At 41.4% G+C, this 26,481-nt stretch overlaps 1 protein-coding gene across 1 annotated transcript in view; it reads left to right on the forward strand.

Moving 5' to 3' along the window:
- dcc (DCC netrin 1 receptor) overlaps nt 1-26,481 on the forward strand; it is a 304,524-nt gene that overhangs the window by 257,543 nt on the left and 20,500 nt on the right. The window contains exons 27-28 of the mRNA XM_078271664.1: nt 5,262-5,561; nt 22,588-22,736. Of these exons, the coding sequence (XP_078127790.1) occupies nt 5,262-5,561; nt 22,588-22,736 (449 nt within the window). The remainder of the gene's footprint in view (nt 1-5,261; nt 5,562-22,587; nt 22,737-26,481) is intronic.

The raw sequence follows: 26,481 nt of genomic DNA on the forward strand, positions 1-26,481 counted from the left end.
CGCCCCCCCCCACCCTGTATTTAAGCCAATTTTGCAGCAGAGCTAAATGCTAAATGACATGGTGGGGAGCGGTATTTCAGTAATTGGCTAATTCCTGGTTGGCTTGTATCAGTGATTTAACATAGCAGAGGGACGGGGAGAAGCTTAAGTCATTGAATTAGCCGACACAGCGGGGGAGCTGATGGCAAAACAAACACGTACAATGAGCTGGCAGGAGGGGGGTGGAGTGGTGACAGAGAGGCAGATATAATAAGCAAGTGATACAGAGGCAGTTAATGAGGGAGGTAACATCATCTCTGAAGTCATACAAACAATAGCCTATCCTCGATGTTCCACTTCCGGGATTGCTCTGGTGCCGCAGGAAAATCGCCGGATGCATGTATTTTCACCGATTTCCATTTCCTTCCGCTGTCTTTTGTGTTGGCATGTCAAACTCCAGTGGATTTGTGAGGACTATTGTTAACTGCTCCTCACATCTCTGCAGGGTAAATCCAGACAGCTAGACTAGACTATCTGTCCAATCTGAGTTTTCTCTCACGCAACTATTTTACAGTGGCTCTGTGCGGAGTTTAGCGCCGCCCAAGACGATTGTGGTTGGTTTAAAGAAATGCCAATAATCCAGAGCACGTTTTTCTCCTATATCCTAGATCCGGGGTTGCATTTAAAAAATGGTTTTACATCTGGCTAGAATGCATCACTACGGAAGAGGATTAGGGCCACATTACTTTCTTCTCACAAAAGTAAAAAAAAAAATGTTTTGTTTTTTTTTAAAAGTCAGAATTCTGACTAAAAGAGAGTCTAAAATTATTAGCAGCTCTGTGGGCCCGTCGGGCTTTAAATGGTTTGATAAATCGTCCGGATTGTGTCCACATGCTGTCAGAATCAAAACAGCAGTTATTCCACGCTAAGTTACACTTGGAATGTCCCTTGTTATTTTGGTGCATACATGCAAACATACACATTGAATATAAAAGCTTTAGTGCGTAACTGTTGTAAATTAATGAACGCCTGTTACATTTAAGCCATTGCCAAAGCTAATTAAGACTATCAGCTCCACACAACTCTCTCTGTATTTGTCAGTATGGCTATGTTCAGAAGATTGTCCTGGATGGGAGAAAAACGTGCTCTGCTTTATTGGCATTTTTTAAAACCAATCCCAATCGTCAGGGGCGGTGCTAAACTCCGCCCCGAGCCGCTGTAAAATAGTCGTGCAACAGAAAACTCAGATTGGACAGATAGTCTAGCTAGCTGTCTGGATTTACCCTGCAGAGATCTGAGGAGCAGTTAACCATAGTCCTCATGAATCCACCGGAGGTTAGAACACCAACACAAATGGACATCGTCAAAAATACATGCATCCGGCGGAATTTCCTGTGGCACCGGTGCAATCCCGGAAGTGGAACGTCAAGGATGTAGACTATGAATAAATCAACTCATTTTAAATGTCAATATGACAACCTTTTACCATTCCATTTGTTTTATTGTATCTCTTGACATACGCTTTAGAAGGCCTGTAACAATTATTTCATTATAGTCTAATCATCCATTTTTTTTAAATAATCGTGTTTTCTTTGTTAACATTTGCTAAGGTCTCAAGGAGTATGACTGGTAATTGGGAACTTTGTTTAGATATGCCAGTTTGTAATTATATAAGTGATTATTGGTTGGACTATATATTTTTATTATTATTTTAATTGTTAGTTGTTGGCACTTGACCCGAAACAAGCTATAACAATGACAAGTTCGAAAAAATGTTTTGAGATAGTATAGATAGATAGTAAATAGGCACGGTTTACTTCATAGGCTCTGTATTTTCGTTTTAACATTATCTGTGTCACATAACGGTGATATATAACAAATTATGTATCCTGGGATTCGTTCAAAACTTTAATTGGTTTAAAAAAGTAAAAACATTAATAAATCTTTTACAGTTTGACTGAAACAATTATATTGTTAATCGCGAATATTTCTGAGACATTTAATTTGGATTTGTTACAGCTCTACGCTTTAGTGATTATTGGACTATCAAGCACTAATATATATAATATTTCAACGGGATTATGCATCGTGAGAATATTCAGTTACACTTTACTTGAAAGTATCTACATAAGAGTGACGACACTGTCATGAACGTGTCATAAACATTATAAACAAGTCATAAACGTGACATAACGCTTCTTTTAGTTAGTCTCATTCGGATTTTGTCATGACAAGTTATGGTTAGGGCACGGGCACAAGGGGACCACTGGTGTGACTAAAACACTTAAAAACCTCCTTTAAAAAAAAAAAGTTTGGTTATATAAAAGCTGTTTAAAAGAAAGTCAGATATTAAAGGCAGGTTAAAAGAACCACCGCACAGGATGGACAGTGGGAGAATAAAACCTGCCCTGGCCTCTCTCCTGGAGACATTACAAAAGAAATAATTAAAGTAAATAAATTAAAAAATATATATATATAAAAAAACAGGGTTTATGTGTCATGACAGTGTCATGTGTTCATGACAGTGTCATGTCACTCTTATGTAGATACCTTCAAGTAAAGTGTTACCGCATATTCTATTTCCTGACTTGGAGAACATCGTGAAAAAAAACGTAGCTGTTGATGATCAGAAAATTGTTTTATTATTGTAAAAAAGGCACTAAGAAATGATGTGTTAACACTAAAATGTTTCTTCCTGGAAATCAGACACAAGCACCATATTCTGCGGTTTAATTAGGAGGGCATACGCAACATCTTTCTCGTCTCGGCCTCTTGATGACATTTTGTTCACGCTTTCCTGATGAGTTGAGATTGTTCTTTGAAAAAAGAACACAAACCAATTAGAATTCCTTGAGCGCACATCATTTTGCGGCCAAGCATTTTGGTTTGAGTTTTTGTACTTTCCTTTCTTTGGGCTCTCTGAGGGTTTTATCCTCTTTAGTCTCTCTCCCTTTCTCCTGCAACACATTCTCACTCCCAGCGACGCTTGGTAAGGTGCCTTTGGTGTTTGTTCCTGACGCAAAAAGTTTCCTTTAGTGTCATATTTAGACACGCTTGGTCAGGACTTGTGGGATAAGGGACTCTGGGTTGGGACTCTTGGTGTCACTATTTGACTCTCTCGGGACTCGCGTCTAGGGTCGGGACGTTCGGCAGAAGAACGGGATAGTTAGGTTTAGGAAAAGATGGTGGGTGGAGTTACAAAATGTATGTTTCAGTGACACGCGGGACAATAATGGGACATGAACCCCGGTCTCCTGGCTGAAAGTCCTGTGTTGTTTGACCCATCCACCCCCCCAACCAACCTCCCTACACGGATTTTTGGTCTTTCATACTACTCGCTACCGTTGTCTCTCTTAATACTACGTCATCTTACAGCGCTGCAGTCGAGCGGCTGCTCTGCACGGTGCATTCCGTACAGACGCTAAAGGCCCAGATATACTTGCTTTTAACTACGCGTTTGAATACGTAAGATGGCTGCCACGCATATCCTGCGTTCCTTTGGTGCGTAGGTTTTGCACGTCTTCAGAAATGAACGCTACGCGTCCACAAGATGCAATTCAGCACATGAACGTGGGGGCAGTGTATCATCCGACAGGCAGGTCAGCAGCTGTTCCACACGCCAGCCAAGGCATATGTTCTGGTGTCGGCCATGGATGATATGGCCCTGATCTGTCCCCTAGTGGATAGACTTTAATCCTCCAGGTACACGCAAAGTAGAGCTGAAGATCTTTGCCCGAACCTGTCGGGTTCGGTCGGGTTCAGTCTTAATTTCTATCATTTTACACGGGCTCGGGCTTGCGCTCCGGGTTGCGCTGTAAATGAGCGGTCAGGTGATGCGTTTCGATTAGCGCGAGGTTAGTCATGAATAAATGCTGTTAAATGTATAAATGACTCATTCTTGACAAAAGGCAAAAGAGCTGCGTGTGTGCACACATTTGAATAATGTCAGGCTGTAAACGGGTTCGGGCTTTTAAAAAGCTGTCAATCAAAATGTACTTGTCGGCCTCGGGCCTTGTCAGGCCAAACTTTTAAGGCCCGATTACGGTAAGTAATGCTTTTTTTGCCTGCATAACGATTAAGTATGCAGGCAAGTATGTAAACAATGCTGTTTGCGCCGCCGTTTGTCTACTCGTACGCCTTGTTAAAAAGCTACTATATCTAGGCCTTTAAGGGTGATTTTTGCATTGGTATCCATCGCTGAGAGTCACTGACTAAGCATCAGTTGGAAGTGAGAACGGGTTGTCTCCTTCCCCTCCCATAAGGAGAGGCTCTCACGCCCTCTCTCAGTTTTTATCTCTTTTTTCTTCCTTTTGTCTCGTCGGCTCTACATGTAATTACTGGCTGTCTTCTCTCTCCCTTGTTCGCTGGGATCGGATTTGGATGTAGGGACATGAGGCGTTTCATCTATCATGTCACATCTGAGGCTTGCCCACAGTCAAGATCTCATTTTTCTTCAGCAAGAAGCTGCTCTTCTTCTCCTTCCTCTTTCTCTCTTCCTCTGTCTCTGATGAGATAAAAATGGGATTTCGCTCAGCGTGAAGACACTAAGCCGACATAGAAACTAAGAAACGCCAGCGAGTTACACTCAACAAAGTAAAAAAACAAAACTGCAAACCTGGCAGAACTCCGGATTTCGTCATGCGTGAGGATAAGATCGATGTTTAGAATCAAGTTATCGAATTATACTGTTTTAAGAATACGTGAGCCTTTTGGTATGTAAAATATGAAATTGTTTCTGCTTTCATGGAAGAAAAACAGATCAAAAAACATAGACTGTAGACAAACAACAACCGTTCCATTTATATATGTATCTTCTATCTATTTGTACATAAACATGTGGAAGGACCACAGGGCCATGAAGCATACGGTAGAAGGTCCATGCAGACTGGATTTGCATTTACATTCCTGACAGAAACACTCTCAGTCCCACGGCAGTCCTGCAGCAACAGTAATTTACACAGTAGTGCCATATTTTCTCAGCATATTACTGCCTAGATCTACACAGAAGCTGTCTATGAAAAACACTGAAGTGCTTTAGGGATGTTGAGGCAAAAATATTCACACATTAAAAGTTAGTTTTTTGATGTATTCTGTCTTTTCTCCAAATGAGTCTTTACTCCTTACAATAACTGGATGTTTTGTGTTTTGCCCTTCCCTCTCTCCATTCCCATTCTTTCCTTTCTCCCATACCCAAATTCATCCCAAACATCTCTCATGTCTTTATATCCTCCCGACAATTCTTTTCACCCCCTTACTCCCTTCATCTCCTCCTCCTCCCTCAGTGATGCCTTCAGATACCTCCACCAATCCTCTCCTCCAGCAGCAGCCTCTGCCCCAGCCGGCTCCTCCGCTGCTCCCCGGCTCCTCCGCACCGCCGGGGGAACATGTTCTGGGTGTCGGCCCAATCCCAGGAGTCCCCACTGCTGCCGCTGTGGAGGAGTCCCAGGCCGGGAGCACTCGGAACATCCCGACGGCCTGCGTGCGGCCCACACATCCGCTACGGAGCTTCACCAACCCACTGCTGCCTCCGCCCATGAGCACCATCGACCCCAAGGTGTACACCTCCATGCTGCCGCAGTCCAGTGAGTAGAGTTTAGATTCTCTGCCCGAGCCCGGCCCGGGCCATTATTTTCCGCCACTATCCTCGGGCCGGGCCCTTAATCAAGCATTTGTGTTTTTTTTAATCATTACTTTATTAGCCTAATTGGGTGGGAAGAAAGCTATGCCATAATCAGAAATAGTATCTATATAGGCTATATTTAGGCCAAAGTAACAAATGTGTCCAAAAAGTTACACAAGTTGGACTACAGTTACAAAATGCAACACGTGTCATGCGCGGAGTCTCCTCCTCTCGCACACATCACACCCGGGGCTGCTGGGCTGTATGGTGTAGCATCACACTGGGCCTGCTGGGCTGTATGGTGGAGCATCACACCGGGCCTGCTGGGCTGTATGGTGTAGCATCACACCGGGCCTGCTGGGCTGTATGGTGGAGCATCACACCGGGCCTGCTGGGCTGTATGGTGTAGCTTAAGTGCAACATGGAGCTTGAGGATGTAAAGAAAAAAAGAAAAACCTTACCTTTGAGCAAGTTTGGAGGAAAGTCGGAGGTATGGAACCATTTTAAACAAGTCGTGGGCAGTGACAACATACGTGTCGGCTTTGAGTGCATTAGGCAAGTGCGGCACACTGCTCGCCTATGACAGCAAATAAAACGGAGACTTGGATGATGAACAGACACATGAAGCAGGCTCGCCGAAAAAGGCTCACAGAAAAGATGATAGTCAGCTTTAACGTCCTCTTTTGTTACTTCTCCAAGCATGAGGGCGAAGCAAGCCCTCACAGAGAAATACGTTGAGTTCAAACAACTCTGAATTGTAGTTGAGAATGTCAGTTATAACGGTCCACATATTAAAAAAGTGTCGGGTTGAAATCAGGCTCGGGCTCATAATTCCAGTTAATGTGTCGGGCCAGGCCGGTCTCGGACACAATGTGCACGGGCTCAGGTTGGGTCGGGCTTGATTTTTTGGGCCCGATCTAAGCTCTACCAGTGAGTACAGCTGATTGTTTTGCAAATAATAGAAACCAGGGCTGTCAATAGATTCAAATGTTACGTCGCAAATTAATTGCGTAACTCTCGCCAAAATGCAACCTAGGGTCTTTTTGTGAATGTACCTGAGTCAAACTTTTGTTTAAAAACATATTTAGGACAGAATCGCCACTTTTAACATTTACCGTATTTTCGTTTTTTTTTTCGGCCTTTTGAATGGGAGTGCTAGGGGCACGTTTATACTAGCCTCAAAATAGCTATTTTTAAAACACTAAGAAGGCTCGTCACAACATGAGACTTTGCTCCAAGTATCACCAGGGGCTCTACACCTTAACCAAAGCATTGACAACATTGTTTGTGTATCCAGAGTTTACTAAAAAGACAGGTTTTGAGCAACTCACTGTAGCTGTTGTTCTTCCGGTCGCCGTCTATCGAGCCAGTCAAAAATAGTTGAGGGAGGAGAGTAAAGATGGAAAGCTCCTAAAGCTTAGTTCCTTATAAATGCACGGATAATTCGTTGTTTTGTCGTTAGTGAAACACAATATTGACCTTGTAGTTGAATAAGGAGCCTCATATAAGAATGATATTTCCTCCTATGGAGTCCGTTCATTCGCATTCGGAGATCGCCTATTTTTGAAAATGGCGGATAGCGTAAACAACAACTGCTAACGTGAGTTGCTCAAAACATTTCTTTTTAGTAAACTCTGGGTACACAAACAATGTTTTCAATGCTTTGGTTAAGGTGTAGAGCACCTGGTGATACTTGGAGCAAAGTCTCATGTTGTGTCGAGCCTTCTTAGTGTTTTAAAAATAGCTATTTTGAGGCTAGCATAAAAGTGCCCCTAGCACTCCCATTCAAAAGGAAAATACGGTAAATCTTAAAAGTGGCGATTCCGTCATAAATATGCTTTTAAACAAAATTTGACTTAGGTACATTCACAAAAAGACCCTAGGTTGCATTTTGGCGAGAGTTACGCTTTAAGTCGCGCCCCCCACCGGAGGGGAAAAGAACTTTCCGCTCCCCATTGACTACTCCCCAAAAACGGTCTAAATAACCGTTCAGGTGGCTTAAAACTTATCCTTCCCAACGATTAAACCGTGAACCGTGCATGGGGTTTCCACGGGGTCTTTAAAGCAACACTATGTAACTTTTCCCGCTTCGGTCCCCCTACAGGTTGGAAGCGGAATTGTCCATTACATTGTCCAGTTCATTCGAACTACAGATCCACTACCCGATCTGGCAAACTTGCATAATGTAATGTAATGGACAATTCTGCTTCCAACCTGTAGGGGATTGTTTTAGTGTTGCTTTAAAAGTCTAAATCAAAATCAAAATCAAAATGTATAGGCCTTAAAAAGTCTTATTTTCTAGGTCTTGAATAACTTTTAAACAGGTCCTAATTTTCCTACAACCATGCAACGCTACCTTTTTTTTAATTCTGTGGTGGTGTAGTTCTTTCTGTCGTTAGTCCAAATATAATTTCACTGTATTACGACTACAAATGAGACCAACATGCAACTCGTATTGCAGCCAATCAGCTTTCGTGTCATTGGCGAAAGTCTCTTTCAGATTATACCACAGACATAAAACTGATATTATTCTTCAGCTATGGGGAAGTGCAAGTTTAGCGATACTAAAAAAAACAACTGAATTTAGGGCTCAGTTGATGTTGTGATAAAGGTCTTAAATTTCATTCATAACGGTCTTAAAAGGTCTTAAAAAGTCTTAAATCTGACTTGCAGAAACCCTGCTTGCAATGCATGTTGCAGTGTCGCAAGGTTAACAAGATGTAAATGAAAGTTTTGAATAATACAGGAGAATAATGAAATTAGATTTTATATCAATATAAATTTTAATTCAATTGAATTCACCAGAATGCAGGAAAGGACGCTCCAAATATTCTGGGGTTCGGTTATAATGTGTGTCACGCCCATGGGTGATATGAACTACCAACAATGTAAAGAACCCATAAGTCAAGTTTTTATAAGATGCCGAACCGAAAAACAGAGCTTTTACGAAGACAAACGTGGATACGTGAGGAATCAGCAGGAAGAACTGACTGGGATCCTGTCACTAAGCTAGTCCGACGTTACGTGTGTTAACTTAACTTACAGATATATAGTTAGCCTAAAACTGACGTTTGCATATGTGATTTGGTAACAAAATGCTTGCTGCGAACTTAACGTCGGATGTAACGTTAGTTTTAGTGTCAGGATCCCACAGTCTTCCCATTTTTTTCTGCTGACTCGCGTCTGTATCCACTTTTGTCTTCATGAGAGCTCTTTCTAATCGGCAGCTTCTAAAAAACTTAAGGCATGGGTTATTTACCCTGCTGGTAGTGAATATTACCACACTGCAGCTTTTAGACATTTCTCTGTTATTTGCTAGCAGACGGAATAGATGAGGATGCACCTTCACGCAATACAAGTCAATGAGCGCAGCGGGCGGCGTGGCTTTCAGAATATAAAGCAATGCGCTCCGTCTTTATAGTCAACTCGCGATTAGGCAGAATAATTACAAATGTTGTGTATCTTTAAGCAAACACTCAGTGAAACCTCCCTCCCAGTGGAGAGCATGTCCCCGTCTGGAGCTTTTTGTTCCAAAAAAGAATGTTTCATTTGGTGTTTTCATTCCATGGAAATACTCACGGGTGGGTCTGCTGAATGGAAACCAAGAAAATAAGTGTGGTTTATCACACATGATGAAAAAGATTTTTGTTTCTTTATTTAAAAAAGAATCTGGCTCCACTCGGCAGCTGCTCCTGATGCTGATCCAGTTTGTTCAGTGTTTTGTCCGATTCCAGCGACTCTTGGTTGAAGCTGTATTCTCTCTGCTTAATACTTTATTCATGGAAGCTAAATGTGTTAGCCTAAGGCTGTTACATGGTGTGTGTGTGTGTGTGTGTGTGTGTGTGTGTGTGTGTGTAAAGATGCACTGGCCTTGACATAGCCCAAGGGTTGGGTCTGATCTGGACTGACCTCTCTCTGTTTTCTCTTTGTTACCTGTCTGTCTCTACATAATGTTCACATCTCTCCCCCCCTCTCTCTCTCTCTCTCAATTCAATTCAAATTGCTTTATTGGCATGAATTTCAGAAATGATAATATTGCCAAAGCATCAAGGATAATAATGTGAGAAGAAATACATATGTACAATTCATTAGTAAAAAAAAACATGAAAACAATAACAGTATATCAATATACAGTAAAATCGCTAGTGTCAAATGTAAGAAAGAAAACAGACAAAAGCAAACGAACAAAATGTCTCTCTCTGTCTCTCTCTCTGTCTCTCTCTCTCTCTCTGTCTCTCTCTCTCTCTCTCTCTCTGTGTCTCTCTCTCTCTCTCTCTCTGGCTCTCTCTCTCTCTCTCTCTCTCTCTCTGGCTCTCTCTCTGTCTCTCTCTCTCTCTCTCTCTCTCTCTCTCTCTCTCTCTCTCACAATGAGCCATTGTATTTGACAAAACATCCCTCTACCTCATGAAAATCCGACTCTCCACAGTTGTCTTTTGGGCATGTTATACTGTAGTCTCGCATTGCCAGACCTTCCTCCACAGCGCTGCGGGGGAGGGTCTGGCTATGGGATGGGAGAAAAAGGTGCTCTGGTTAATGGTCATTTCTTTAAACCAATCACAATCGTCTTGGGCGGCGCGAAAGCAACAGACGCATTAACTGTGCCTCTGCAAAAGTAAACTCGGCCTACAATAACATGTGGGCGGCCTAAAGCCTTTATACATACCATTTTAGTGCATAGAATACTAAGCTAATAACATATTTGTTGGCATGATTTTATGAATCATGTTTTAATGATAAACATACATGTGGCACATGTGAATCCTCGGGATGAACTGTATCAGTGGATGGTTACCTTAGTGACTACCTTACCTATAGGCCAGTAAGCCTATCATCAATGTTTTTTTTCCTCACAAATAGGCTGATTTATATTTGCTAATAATATGTTGGCCCCTTGTTGAAGATCTCTGCTCTAGGGTATCGCTCTAGGGATGGCAGTATCAGTCGGTCCACCACTTTGGATTAAATGATGTAAAAATGTCAACCTTTTTAATACCTTAGTTAATGATGAAATAAGTAAGCCTTCTTTGCTCACTTACTTATAAGCAGAGCTTAACCTTCAATAGCCATCCTCAGATGCATCGGCAAACTGATTTAGTTTAGCAAATGTCAGGGTTCTAAAGTCCGTTCTTCAACCTTGAACTCTTCCAGCTTATGCAGATCCTGAATCCAATTCATCCTTTCCTATGCAGACCTCTGAACTGGTTGGAGAAGCAGTTGACCAATCAGAGCTTTTCAAGTGGAATTCAGAATGAGGACGCCGTCTTCCTTCACATTGTAGCTACATTCCAACCTAAATAGCAACAGAAATATTGCTGCTAAAATGGCGACCAAAAGAGAAGTTCGGCGTTCCCATATGGGGAGTGACGCGGTCAGAGCTAAGACCCCAAATATCAGTACTGCACAGTCACAGTCAAATCATAGGAAGGTAGATTGATTTTGTTTTCAATACTCAGGCCAATCCTGGTTTTCAAAGCATGGTGATTTGTTTAATATTACTCACTGATTGCACACAGCATACAGTGAGGCTATGTTCACATCTTTTTTGACAGGAGAAAGTTTGTAGCGTAAAAGAGAGAGAGAGAGAGAGAGAGAGAGAGAGAGAGAGAGAGAGAGAGAGAACTCGCTGTGCTCCGACTCCATTTTTTCTTGTCGTTATGTAAAACGACAGGTCTGGCTACTGCGCTTGTCATTAGCTGGCTGTCAAAAAAAATTCTTAAAGTAGGGGGCAAGGTGGAGGGTGGGGGTGTGGCCTTGACCAACTGCCATGCTTCTTTTGTTTTCAAGCCATGATGTCTCTCTCTTTCTCATGGGTGGGCCAAATTCTCTGGGCGGGCAAAGCAGAGAAAGGGGAGGTAACCTTTCCCCTTATGACGCCATAAAGGGAAGATTCCAGATCGGCCCATCTGAGTTTTCATTTTCTCAAAGGCAGAGCGGGATACCCAGGGCTCGGTTTACACCTATCACCATTTCTAGCCACGGGGGGACCATAGGCAGGCTGGGGGAACTCATGTTAAAAAACCTCAAAGTGACATTTTCATGCCATGGGACCTTTAAAGTGTGTGCGTTAGTAAGGTTTTGTTCCACCATGAGGCTCTAGAAGAGGAACTCTACTTGAGGGATGAACACAATTATTTCAAAAGATATTCCCTTATTCCCTCTGTCTTGTTTACTGTACTGTAGTCTTTCTTTTCCTTTATATTCCTCTGTTTTTTTAGATAATTTTATCTCTCTTTCCTCTCTGTCCGTGGCTCATCCTGTCATTCTCTCTCCGATGGCCTGCAGCCATGTGAACAGTACATATGATGCCTGGATAGTATGGTGAGGTGGAGGTGTGTGTGGGTGTGGGTGTTTGTGTGGGTGTATATATACTTCCATTATGGTTCTGTTTACACGCCCAGGTGGCCTCAGATTAACATTGATTTTCAGCTCCTGGAAACCTTTTGCTCAGAAATAGCGAGCCTGCAGCGACGCGCGGCTCGACTACCTGTGACCCTCTCACCCCCACCCCCCACCCCCCTTCCCCAACACAGAGCCTCAGAGCCGGGCATTGCTACTGTACCTCCCCCCTCCCATCCGTTTCTCTTTTGTGGAGGGGGAAAAAAACAGACTTGTGAGCGATGGCGTTTGATGTTCATTGTTGGCCTTGTTTGTGTGTTTATCTGAGCCTGAATGACTCCCTCGGTGAATGGAATCAGATGTTTTCATGGTTTAATTGGATTGTTGTGGTGAGAGGGAGAGAGGCAGGAGCGTTAGAGAGCGAGAGCGGTAGAGAGAGAGAGAGAGACCTGAACAGACCTGGAGATTGATACTCCAGTTTGTAAGATGAATAGAAAGCTGCAGAGGAAAGAGGTTTACTAATATACCTAGGGTTGGGTATCATTTGGTTTTTTTCCGATACTTTAAAATGATACTTTTAAACTGATAATAAAAAAAAAGAAGAGCATAAAACAACAGTCGGCGACATTAAAGAACGGCTTGTTTATTTCAAGGCCATATGGTCAAAATTAAATGATTTATAAAAAAATGTAATAACAATAGCTTACCCCACCAGTAAATTGCTGTTAAAACGACAAAAACAATCAACGGATGGGAAAAGGGTATTTTCCAATAACTTTGAATGCACCACGAGGCTTACTAGTTTCAAGTGAACGCACCGTCTGTGTTGTTTTTCCGACAATGGCAGCTGCAGACTGTTGGACGTCCCGGTGTTGGAATCTTCTACAGGGAAATACAGCCACACGTTAGACCGTTTAGCTTACAGCACTTTAACCGTGTTTAAGCCAGGTACTAGCTAACGGTAGGCTAACGTTACCTGCTGGCAAATGTAGTGTTAACTAGCGTCCCATGCAGCAACGCTTCTATTGCCTGTTGTGTCCGTTTCAGAGCATCGGAGAGCAGCGCAGGCATTCAAGTGGCACCGAAATGAGGAACCGAAATCCGTGTTGCTATTCGGTCCAGTAGATACCGGTTGTTTAGGGACGGGTAACGTATTAGCACCGGATTTTGGTACCCAACCCTAAATATACCTGATGTGATGAGCAGGTTTAAAGGAGTCCAATCAAGACAGCTAAAATAAAAACGGAACATCTGACTTCTGTTACCGAAGTTTCTGGATTTAATTTTTCGTTTATTACGAAGGCCACAATTGTTTTTCAACCTTGACTAAGTGTTTTAGTCGGGCTGCCCCCTTTTAGTCGACTAATCTGTGGTTTTGGTCTTAGTCCACTAAGATTTCTTTAGTCAATTAGTCATATTTCTATGGTTTTTCAGGTGTATGACAAATCCCCCCCCCCAAAAAAAAACCGTATGAGCCCATCTGCAGTGAACAAGCTTCAAAGTGGTGTTTTTGCATATTTCTTTGTAGAGAAACTCAGTTTTACACATTACGAATAAATCAACTGATCGATACCGATACATGATTTTCAACCGCAGAGTAATGTCCAACAATCTGCTTCCTGTTTACACCGGTACGCACATGCCCAGTATTTTTTTTCAACCTGGACCCTATTTTCCTATTTTGTGTCTAAGTGACTGATGGGAACAACAGTCTTTGACATTGGTCCAGTATTAAGTAGAGATGGCCCGATACCATTTTTTGCTTACCGATTCCGATACCTGAACTTGCGTATCGCCCGATACCGAGTACCGATCCGATACCAGTGTGTCATATATTTTATTATGTTTTAACAACTGTATACTAATATCCCTGTATGGATGTGACATGATTTCTATCTTTGTTGTCGATCTGGCTCAAGTTACACTCTTTGTGAAACATGAATGCCACAGAACTTTCTTTTTATTATGCAGTTTGACAGTCAGTTATAACGGAAAAAGAACATAAATAAACTACTTTAATGTAGATTTTCTTTAGGGCTTTATTACGTGGTATCGGATCAGTGCATAAACTCCAGTACTTCCCAATACTGATACCAGCGTTTTAGGCAGTATCGGTAGCCGATACCGATACTGGTATCGGTATCGATACCAGACTCCATGTAAATAGTTATTTTAGCATCGTAAAATACACTTCATTCAATGTCAACAGAAACAAAATAAAACTATGAAAAGATGTTTTGGGTCGTCTTTCCACTTTTCCAACCATCACAACTCTCGTTTACCGATTTACATGTGAAAATATGTTGGCTCTATACACACTAAAAGTATTGCTTTTGTAAATGGAGTCTGGTGGATTTAGCGCTAGCGACTTCAGAGCTGTTTCTGATTAAACAGAAAGGTCTCAAAGAGGTTTTAAAGGTCTATCTCTGTAGGGATCCTTTCCATAATGTTGTCAGACACTTAAAATATTAATCTGAGCCTGTCAGTGGCAAAACAAGCACTTTTGTGAACTTAAATACAAGCTGCACAATTGCCCTATTAACTTACATTGTAGTTTGTTTCGCTGACTGCCAACTGCAGCGATCTCGCTTAAAACTGGACCAGTTTCAAAGATTGTTGTTCCCATCAGTCACTTAGACACAAAAACATAGGAAAATAGGGTTGAAAAAAACGGTAGTTACGCTTTAATTTTTTGGCCACAATTGTCACGCTATGAAATAGTGATACAGGCACATCCCTAGCCTAAACCTTAACAGTGGGACCTAAGTCCCTGTACCCGGTGTCAAAGTGTCAAGCTGTGTATATCCAACCATTTGATATTAGGGTATGGATATCACAATTCCTAGATTGAAAAAAAAGCGTTGCCAATGAACGTAATCTACGCTACTAAGTTTATTCCAAAACGTATTAGTAGAATGTAAACCTATTTTGTAGATGCCAGCTGACATCCCATTGTAATCCAAACATGTGCCAGAAACCTTCTATGAAAACAGTTGAAAATAGACATAAATACTATCAACAACTTGTTTTGAGCTTGAGCAAAACAATCTAAGTTTTTCTTCTTACCCAACTGCAGAAACATCCACCCTGTGCTCCCTCATTTAATCTAAATTTGAAAGCTAAGACCTTCTTCTCTTTTTAAATTGAGCCTGCAAAGCCCATCTGCAGAGTTAAGTATCATGGTGGGCAGTTACTCACCCAAATTGGCCTGAATGTGTGGCCTAATGCTGGAAGCTGTAATGGGATTGTCTGACTCAATGTCTGATACTGAGAAAGGACATTTCAGCCACAGCTGGAGGTAGACGCATGGCCAGCTGTGATGGATGTTTTGAAGTGCATGCCTTCATCTCGCCTCGGAGGGCTCACGTTATTACCAATGAAAAGCTTTAAGATAGTTTTAATATATAGTTTTGGTTCAAACAATTGGACAACCACATAGGAGAGAGGCAGAGGTTTTTTATAGTCATTTTTATAAGGTTGTGACTCTCGGGGGGGTTTAGTGCACATAGTTTTTGAAAATAAATAAAAACAACATTGATTTACACATCACATAACTATTTAGCAACAGTTAGTAACAGTTGAAAATAGGGGCAAGGTTGCGCGACTTTGGCTACATTGAACACGTAACGTATGCGGACCGAATGCATCTTTTAACCGGCTACACCTTCAGCGCACACACGGCGTAGGATTGTGTGAGTCAGTCAGTTTTTTGGAGCCGGCACAGAGCTGTGAAAACCTCAATCTACTGTCAGCTGTTATCAGAGGACGCAGGGGAGGAAAACAAGAAATAAAAACATTAAACTCTCAAAACCAAACCAGTACCAAGCCAGTACGTTCATTCACACTCATCAAGTCCTCCCTGTATATCGGTAGTTTAATTTAAGAAATATAGACACTTTATGATTCACCTGGATCCTCGCGGAGGCCCATTTCTACCAGAAAGGGAAAAAACTAACTAATAAAAATTATGAGACAGAGAAAATTATGAGGTAGGGAGCAGTGTCTTGGTCTTTAGATGAAAATGCTTATTAGTTTGTTATATTTTAGTCATTTTATAGTTTTAGTCAAAGATATTTAAAAACATGTTATGCCTACTAGACACTAGAAGATAGCAGTACCAGTCGAAAGTTTGAATGGAATTTGATGGGTTTGACTGGTACTGTATTTCTCACAGCTTTTGCACAAATAAGATAAAGACATAATTTTTTGGAAATAACCTAGAGATACTTTCCCTAAAGTTCTTAAACCCTAACCACTCTAGCCTGTGTGTGCACCTGTCTTCCTGACCAATGGGGGAGCCAGGTGCACAGACAGGTAGACAACAAACACACACACAGACAGACAGACAGAAAATAAAGAGAAGCTAAAACCGGCAGACAAAGAAACCCCAAACATCCGTGTGAAGTGGAGGAGATGTTGGCTCTCTCCCTCCAGAGACACGATGTCTCCTCCGTGACACTTTTCATCTTAAATTGTATTTACTTCAAACCATCCTCAGGATCAATAACCCCGCCCCCTCCACCCTCACCTCCTATCGGTGTAAATCTCTCCATCTTTGCCTTCGAACCCCAGAAACGGAGACAGACAACGCTGATGTGACCCCCTGGCGGGCGTTTCACACCTCCACTCCTGCTTGTCTGGTAAATATATCCACCTTTCTGAGCAGACGAGCTGCTCCCCACCCCCCACCCCCCTCCCCCGAGGGTGATCCAGGCACCGTGAAACTCTCTTTTATGGCTTTCTCCACTGTGGATGTGTAACCTTTGCTTCGGCGCTGTACTGCTGCAGCTCATTGTGTTTTTTTCCACCAAATGTTTTTTTTTTTCTCCTGGAGCTCGGCTCGCTTTGGATTCAGTCTGACAGCAGCATGCTGGGAAGTCATACAAACACATTTGGTTCGGCTTCAATTTGAAATGAAGCTGGCAGCGATTTCTACACCGCATTTACAGACTTTCTTCAATTCAAAGTCACACAAGGTCAGTATAACTGTCAGAGTGAAGTACTGGGACTTAAAGATTCAGACTCAAAGTCTTGAACCACTCTAGTGCCCCCTTGTTAGCAGGGGTTAAAGTGGTATCTGGCAGGTGGGGACACAATCCAGGGAGAAGGGGGGGTGTTAAGACTACACGGAAATTCAAATTTAATTTAAAGCTTTAGTGCATAACTTTTTGATATTAATGAACGTCCTTACATTCAAGCCATTGCCAAATGAGTTTCTACAAAGCTAATTAAGACTATCAGCTCCACACAGCTCTCTCTGGATTTCTCAGCATGACTATGTTCAGAAGATTGTGTCGTCGAGTGAAGATAATGACCTCTTCTAAAGAGTCCATCATGTTTTTTTAATCCTACATGTCCTCCTTGGCTACAAGCCACTGCATGGAGGAGGGGTGGGGGTGGTGCACAATCACAGAAGGCTGTGTTGTCATTACTTAGAATTCCTCATGGGGTGACATAAACTACGCACTATAGCTTTAAAGTGGGATATGGCAGGTGGGGGAACACCACAATCTAGGGGGAAGAGGGGTGTTAACATCACACCAAAATTCCAATGTCAAATTTGAATTTAACACTAGACTAGGCTACGCTACTTTAATAAAGTCTATACACCAGGGGTCTTCAACGTTGTTTAAGCCAAGGACCCCTTAACTGAATCCGAGACGGATCAGGGACCTCCTACTACATATATTGTATAAAATGAAGTTGCGTAGGGCGGCCTAAAGCCTTTTTACTAGGGCTGTCAAACGATTACATTGTCTTAATCGCGATTAATTGTTAAATTTCTATAGTTAATCGCGATTAATCGCATGTTTTATCACATGATTAAAATTCTATTATTTTGCATTTCAGAACAGTTTTTAAGTCCATATTAACAATGGAAAGCCATTATTACCAGTGGATCTTGACTGGGAATCAAATGAATGCAAAGAAAATGACTTTATGAACTTGATTTTAAGATTTGTATTTGTTTATTATATATTTAATCTAGTCACACATTTGAATTTAACAACAACTTTGAATGCACCACGAGGCTGTAAATTACCAGTTTCATTGAACGCACCGTCTGTGTTTTTCCGACAACAGCAGCTGCAGATTGTTACATCCCGGTGTCGGAATTCTCTACAGTGAAATACAGTCACACTTTACACCGTTTAGCGTTAGCTGTCAGCATTGTAAACGTGTTTAATCCAGCTACTAGCTAGCGGTAGGCTAACGTTAGCTGCTGTCGAGTATAGTGTTAACTAGCTAGCGGTAGGCTAACGTTAGCTGCTGTTGAGTATAGTGTTAACTAGCGTCACGTACAGCGATGTTTCTGTTTCCTGTAACGTCTGTTTCAGAGCATCAGAGAGAAGAGCAGACATATCAGTGGCACCAGAATGAGGCACCGAAATCTGCGTTGCTATTCCTGCAGCAGCAGGATGTTACGAGGAAGTACGGCAAAATAGTATCCTGTTAGGCACGACGCAAAGCCGAGTGAAGTGAAAATAAATTACTAAATGGTGGCATGCAATTAATACGATTTAAAAAAAATAAAAAATTAACGCGTTATGCTCGGCCCTTAATCGCATCGCGATTAACGCGTTAATGCTGACAGCCCTACTTTTTACATACCTTTTTAGTGCATAAGCTATTAAAATAATTATTATTGTATCATATTACATATAAATATAAATTACATATAAATTATATCATGTTTTAATGTTAAACATACAGTATATGAGGCACAGTGAATCCTGATCAACTGTATCTGTGGATGGCTACCTTTACGTATAGGCCAGTGTCAATGTTTTACTTTTTTCACGAATAAACTAATTTATATTTGCTAATAATGTGTTGGATTCATGTTAAGACATTTTAATTTTCAAAAAAACTTTTGAATTTTAACTTTAACCTGCAGTAACTCTGAGGACCCCCTAGGGGTCCCGGACCCCCTGTTGAAGTTATGTGCTCTACACTATACAGCAAAAACTCACTTTCTCACTAATTATTTCCTTCTTCCAAAACAGTCAGGAGTTAAGTGTCATGATCCTGGGTTTTGTTTAGTTTCCTGTTTTATTTTGTAGTATCATTTCTCCTGTGTCATGTTTTGTTTTACTTCCTGCCTTGTGTGTTTTCCCGCCTCTGTGATTGTGTGTGATGTGTCTCACCTGTTCGTCAGCTCTCATGTCACTCGTTACTACCCTCGTTACCTTGGGTATTAAGCCTGTGTGCTCCCTTTGTCCCTTGGTTTTGCTTTTCTAGTGTTCCTGGTGTTCCTGTTTTTAAGATTACCCGCCTACCTCTGGACACTTTTCGTGTTCAGCGGTTTTCCTTTAATAAATCTTCAAAATCTTCCCGCTGCCTCATGGTCTGCTCACTCTCTGCAAAGAGTTTTTATTAAAACCAAATTAGGATTGGGTGCCAAAATAATCAGAGCACAGAAGGCCAAATTGCCTCCTAAGTTACCAACTTGTCTGATGCAGTCAGTCCACATAAAAACACGCCGTGGCTACATTCACTTCTAGTTAACCGGTCTGTTTTAACCGAATACTCTCTGGTCCAGCTCAGCTAAAAACACCGGATCTGCAGCACGTTACAGTGTCGCTACCGTTTTATTTTATTATAGTTATAGTTAGCAAGGCTACCGAAAAGTAGCTTGCGGATGCCCTCAGCTCTCTCTGCTAGTTTGTGAGACGTAGCCTGCAAGCTAACCAGTAGCATGCTAGCTAGCTGGGAAGCAGTGTTGCCATCGATTGTCAATGAAAAGTAGCCAGGCCTGCTCAAAAAGTTGCTAGATGTCGCTAGATTACATCACATGCTAATTGGCAACATATGACAAAAATGTCAAGATAAACTTAATTGACTCCAGCTAGTTCTATTATCTCATTAATATAGCCTATGTCTAAATCTTCTTTCTAAAACATTTAGTGTAGGCTGTACAGAATGTGGAACTGAAATGTTATGAATAGAGAGGATCAGACACAAACTCACTTTCATAAAGTGTGTATTTTAGGAAGGACCAAAATGTAGTCAACTTAAATTTAGAATAAAAACAGGAGTTCCACAGACAAACAATTATTGTTTTTTTTAGGTCTCCACATTCGCTTTCCATTTACATTTCTGTCTGAATATTGGTCAACTCGCCCACTCACTGAACACAGTTCATTATTTTCAAGTTACTGCTAGTGGATTTTCATAGAAATGCACTGAAAGGACACGGTGGGAGAAGTAGTAGACAGGATTTGTAGTTCATAAACTAAAACATTTCTTATTATTTCAGGTATCAGCAGATGAAATCATATCATTGTCATAGAGACCAGTAATCAGTCTATATTACATACTACATGCGCGTATACAGTATATAATTATGCCAGTGTACAGATAAACCACAGGGAAGGCTTTATCTCTGTAGGGGAAGCATTGCTCTAATGAAAGTATTTGTAGTGTGTCTTCCTTGTTCTCAGCTGGAATCCTAAAATGGATTTTTTCTTTTCATGCTGTTTAGCAAAGCATAACTATGATTAAACAGTTTGAAATACATCTGTATTCTCAGCATGACCACGAAGCTCGATGCTCACTGGTAAAAAAGAGAAATCTAATTCAAATCTAGCCTCGGCTCCCAGGAAGTGCCCCAAGCTTTGAAGTCAAATGTAATGGCCAAACAGTGGAATTGCAACTTCCAACTTCCTGCAAAAAAACACTTTTCCCATACATTTATATAGCAAAAGAGACATCTGTACACCAGTGGATAGTTTTATTTGAGCGTCACAATCATCACATCAGAATTTGATCCATTAGGTACGATAACATTTGGAAAGTCTAGAATAGTTGCACGATTAAATAGTTTTATTCCCATTCATGTTAGCCGGAGCGCAAAAACAGAAGTAGCCGGCTCGGCCAGCGGAAGTCTCTACTGCGGTAGTCAATATCGACGACGTGTCCTTTCCAGGATTGTTCCGCTGCCAGATGTCCGTCCCCTTCCTCTTTCTTTGTGTTGGCATTCTAAACTCCGGTGGATTTACGAAGACTATGGCTAACTGCTCCTCAGATCTCTGCAGGGTAAATCCAGACAGCTAGCTAGACTATCTGTCCAATCTGAGTTTTCTGTTGCACAACTAAAACAACTTATGAACGTACACATGTTCCACCAAAACAAGTTCCTTCCCGAGGCTTTTTTGCAGAAGCAGCCAATAAACCGGAGCACATTTTTCTCCTATCCTGGAATGCTGTGTGGACTAGCCAGACCCTCCCACGCAGTACTGTGGAGGAAGGTCTAGCAATGTTACACTATTATTGCGCCCGCTCAATGGGTCACACAGTGCGGAAGCAGCTCGGAACATCCCGGTAATTCTAGACGCGGTAGTTGAACTTTTTTGGCTTCATGCACCAATCCATGCTCTAGCCTTGGAATTCAAAAAAATATTCAACATTTGTCATTAGGTTAAGAGATCTTTTTGTGAGCAATGTTTCCTTTTGTGTAGTGTCTGCAGACAATGGACTTTAAACTGCTGGCAAAGTTGTCTTTTCTTTGACAGTTTGGAAGTAATTTTTCCGTGCCATGAAGACTGTCGATGTTTAAGGCAGTTCAAATCCAACTGTTTTGTTCTCTGGTGTAATCCACTGCTATCAAGGCTGTTCCAGGTGTTTTGTTTCGTGGGGAGGAGATTGGATGTTTATTGATCATGAAGTGAAGGAGTGAAGTGCAAAAAAAGAGGGCGGGGATTGTGGGTAGCAGAAGCCTGAGGATGTGTTCAGACAACACAAGGCTGTTCAGGGAATTAGGGAGGAGGGGAAAAAAGAATACATCGCTCTTTTGTCTCCAATTTTTCCTCTTCCAAGTTGTTTCTCTTTCACTTTCTTTCTCGCTTTGTAAAGATGCATCCTTAAATTTGACTCCCTGAATGTATTTGTATCGTGGAGACAACGCAATTGAATGTCTTTATTGATTTATTTTCTGTTTCATTCATTTGTGTGTTTTGTTGCATGGATGTGTGTTCTCTGTGTCTGGTCAATTTGTTTCCTTGTTGGTCTGGCCATTTTCTCCTTTGTTTGCATTTTGATACTAGTAATTTAGTGAAATGATGAAGAAAATGATGGAGAGACAAATGGGTGGCAAAATTACTAGATGATAGAATAGTTGAATGGATGCTAAATTAACAATGTGAATTGGAAAATGATTGCTGGCTGGCTCAGGCTCAGGCCCCAGATTTGTTTCCTGTTCAATGGTTCACTTAGTTGCATGTGAACTTGTCAGTCAGTATGTGTTATCAGATCAAACTGATCCTGTCAGTGTTCACATGGACGTCAATATTAAATAGCAGCTTTCAGGAAACAAGTCTTTCCGTTGCCATTGTTAGCGGACAGTGTCTGGAGGGCGGTTGCACCAGGCAACCAGATTTGAAATTGAGAAGAAAAATCATCCATTACGCTCGTACACTCACTATGTCTTTGAAATACAGTTTCACTCACAGTTATGTACTGGCTGATTGAATTTATTCTAAGCTAACTTTCTTTTAAGTCTCGATTTGCAGCTTAGTTACAAGTCCAAGTTTAAAGTTCTACGGTTTACGAGAACACCAAATGTAAAAAACAAAGCAGTGAGCACCAGATTATTTTCTGGTCTAAACTGTCTATATAATGTTAGAAACCAGAACTCTTTCTTTCTTGCCCAGGTGCGAGCCTTCCAAAGCCCCAAGTGAAGACGGCCTCTCTGGGTCAGGCCGGTAAGGCTCGCTCCCCTCTGCTGCCCGTCTCAGTCCCTACAGCGCCGGACCTACTGGAGGAGGGAGGGACAAAACCTGCAGAGGATTCGGCTGCCAACGTAAGTCTGCATGGAGAGAATGTTGAAGGACGGGTTGCTGATTTCATTTTACACAACAGGTACATCGCTAGGCCCAAGAGTGTCCATGTCAAACATGGATTCAGTCTTACATGTCTTAATGTACATTTCAGTTTGTAGCACCTTAAAGCAAACAAAATATAGACCTTTTCACAGTTGTAAACATAAGCATTCTAAATGGACCCAAGTTGATTTCCTTTTGCAGTGTATCATCAGAATCAGCTTTGTTTGCCAGGTATGAGAACACATACAAGGAATTTTGCAAATGTGAATGTGAATGGCATCAACCTCACAGGAAGTTAACAAGGGGCCAGGCTGTTGCCTAGCAATGGAATTCCATTGAAAATCAGAATCAGTTTTATTGGCCAAGTATACTTAAATACACAAGGAATTTGACATAGGTAGGTGTTAACGCTCTATACATTCAACAAATAGACATGTGGTAGTAAACATTCAGTAGACTAGATAGAATATAATATAGACACGTACTGTACAATAGAAACAACAATATACAGTACATGTAGGCACATATCAACATAATATACAAAAATACAAATATACAAATCAGACATAATATCAAGACAAGTACACATGGAGGTCTACAAAAGGTCTATAACTTCCCAAAACTTGGGTTTAAAGGATGCCTAGTCTTGCATTGCCAGACCAGAGTTTCCGCGGGGTCTTTAAAAGTCTACAATTTCAAACTTTTAGGCCTTAAAAAGTCTTAAATTCGCTGAAGTATTGTGTTTTAGGTCTTAGATCATTTAAAACAGGTCTTTATTTTCCTACGTCCATGTAACGCTACCTCTAATGCTTCCGCAGCGCTTTAAGCATTTGTGTTGTAGTTCTTTCTTTTGCTGGTCCAAATATAATTCACTGTATATTTACTACGGCTGTGAATTGATTAAAACATTTAATCTAATTAATTACATACTCTGTGATTAATTAATCAAAATTAATTTCATACATAATTAACGGTGCCTGAACCGATACTTTTTAAGAAAGTAAAAAAAGAAAAGAAAAAAAGGGTCCTAAACAACAGTTGGTGACATTAAAGAACGGCTTGTTTATTGCTAAGGCCATATGGTCAAAATTAAATGATTTAATAATAATGAATAACAATAACTAATTTCACTAGTAAATTGCTGTTGAACCATCAGATGGGAAAAGAACATTTACAATAACTTCAAATGCACCACGAGGCTGTAGTTTACCAGTTTCATTAAACTTTTTTTTGAAAATTGAAACTGAAATTGTCTGTGTTGTTTCTCCAACAGCAGCTGCAGATTGTTACATCCCGGTGTTGAATCCTCTACAGTAAAACACAGTCACACTTTACACCGTTTAGCGTTAGCTGTCAGCATTTTAACTGTGTTTAATCCAGCTACTAGCTAGCGGTAGGCTAAGGTTAGCTGCTGTTGAGTATAGTGTTAACTAGTGTCATGTGCAGCGGTGTTTGTGTTTCAGAGCATCAGAGAGAAGAGCAGACATATCAGTGGCAGCAGATTTCAGTAGCCAGGGTTGGCAGGAAGAAGATTTTTACAAGTAAATGTTCCAATTAATGATCCAGGCAGCACATTCTCGTCTCCCTCCTTCATTTTACAGTCCAATTTTGAGGGTAAAAGACTTCAATTCCTGCATTCTGATACATTTTTGGGCACCAATTTATGGTAACAATGTCTATATTTATGGCAAGGAAATCACACAATTCTGGTGGCAGGTAACAATTTAAAATACTAAATATAATGGACTATTATTATATTCAGTAGTCCAGTAAGGGGGCTTTCACATCGAGGACATGGGCAGGATACGACATTTGACCCCAAGGTCCAGTTGTTTAATTAGCATGAACAGGGTTTTTTGGTCACTTTTTTTTCCCCAAGAAGCACATTTTGCTCCCAAGTTGAAAAATGTAGGACTGACTTACAGAGGCTACTGCTTTTACTGCTAAATTGTACAATAACACAATCATGTTACGGATACAAAACGTTATGAAGTGTAATGTTTTCTACATTCTATTGATCAAAAATGATCAGTGATGTTGAGACTACAGTGTAACGGACCACCACAGTTCATGCATACATGTGAACCGCGGATTAATTGCAGAGTTTTACCTACATAAAACGTAAAATGTGACACTACGTGAATGGGGCACAGCAGAAAGATGGAGCAGAACAACGCTGCTTGTTCAGGGTTTTCATGTGTACTCCTATAGGCCTACACATCAGGCGTTAAAACCAACTGTACCAAAACACTGAACTGGACTACTATTTAAAGCGACAACGAGACGTTTTTAACCGGTAATGAAACTGTCTCAATTTAATACTGATGCCGTCAGATGGCCGTGTGGACAGACAACAGTAAGAGCTCCAGCGGAGCTCTCTGCCCGTCAGCAGCGGCTTCTCACTGCTGCAGCCGGTCCCCCAGAGCAAGTGCTTGATTTTGACTGAATGTCCCAATTTGAGTAACTTCTGATTGGGTCGGTTGGCCCATCTCGGGACCAGCCCGGCCATTGCCGACTGGCCAAATGCTTAATATTTATTATTATTAATATTATTATTATTATAACCATAGTGAAATCGTGCAAGCGATAAAAACCCGTCCTCTGCGCTGTCCGCCTGTAAAGACAATTTATTTGTGTATTAAAAAAAAAAAAAAATCTGACGGGCCCACATTAAAAAAAATGGTCCGGCCCCTCTGGCATTTGCCAGATGGCCAATCCGCCCCTGGTGGAATGGACAGACTGATGAAGAGAGAGGTAGTGAGGAGGGTATATATACACACACACACACACACACACACACACACACCTTCTCAGCTCACACTACACCTGTTTCCCTAAAGGGGGGGTGGGGGGATGAGGAGTGTGAGTTATTGTGTACGTTGCTGAGTCGGAGTAACGCATTTACTTCCTTCATGATTTAAACATGCTTTTTTGTGATTAACAAGTTTTATTTTTTAACCACATACAAAACATACAACTTGCAACATGAACACATCCCCCCCCCTCCCCCCATCATCACCACCCACCCAGACAAAAATCAAGAAAAGTTGACACAGTAACTACAATATTCAAGACCTTCAACAAAATAATAACAAAATACACAATAAACCATAAAAATAAATAAACATACTGTATGTATAACTGACAACACCATAAGCCCATCATACATGTCTCTCCCGAGCACAAAGCTTCTTAGGAGCCCTCCAGAACTTTTCCCCATTTTCTAGTGTAGACATCCAATCTGGCAAACAGTTTATATGACATCTTTCCAAACGCTGCCATCTCACAAGCCCACTCCTGGATTGACGGCACCCCGTCATTCTTCTATCCTCTTAAAATAATCTGTCTGGCTATCCTTAAAGGTGCTCTAAGAGATGTTGGGTGACATTACTTCTTGTTGACGTTCGAAGTATTTTCAAACAAAACCAGACTACCTCGCCCCTCCCTCCTCCTCATCCCGTCCCCTCCCCCTCCCTTCCGTGCTTCCGCGCACTAACCCCCCGTCCCCCACTCTCAAATCCTTCTTGTCGGTTATTGGCTGGAACACTGTTTGTTAGGTTTGGTGGTGGAGGTTGGTAGGTGCGCATTTTTTTAAAGTGTGTTCAGGGGACAGGCAGCTAGCAAATAGTGAGGAGATGTTTGTTGTATGTGACAAAAAAATGTTGTAGCCTAAACGCGTGACATCGCTTAGAGCACCTTTAAACTAGTCTGGACCCAGCTTAT

Source organism: Sander vitreus, chromosome 16 (genome assembly GCF_031162955.1).
Source record: "Sander vitreus isolate 19-12246 chromosome 16, sanVit1, whole genome shotgun sequence".
Classification (NCBI taxonomy): domain Eukaryota; kingdom Metazoa; phylum Chordata; class Actinopteri; order Perciformes; family Percidae; genus Sander; species Sander vitreus.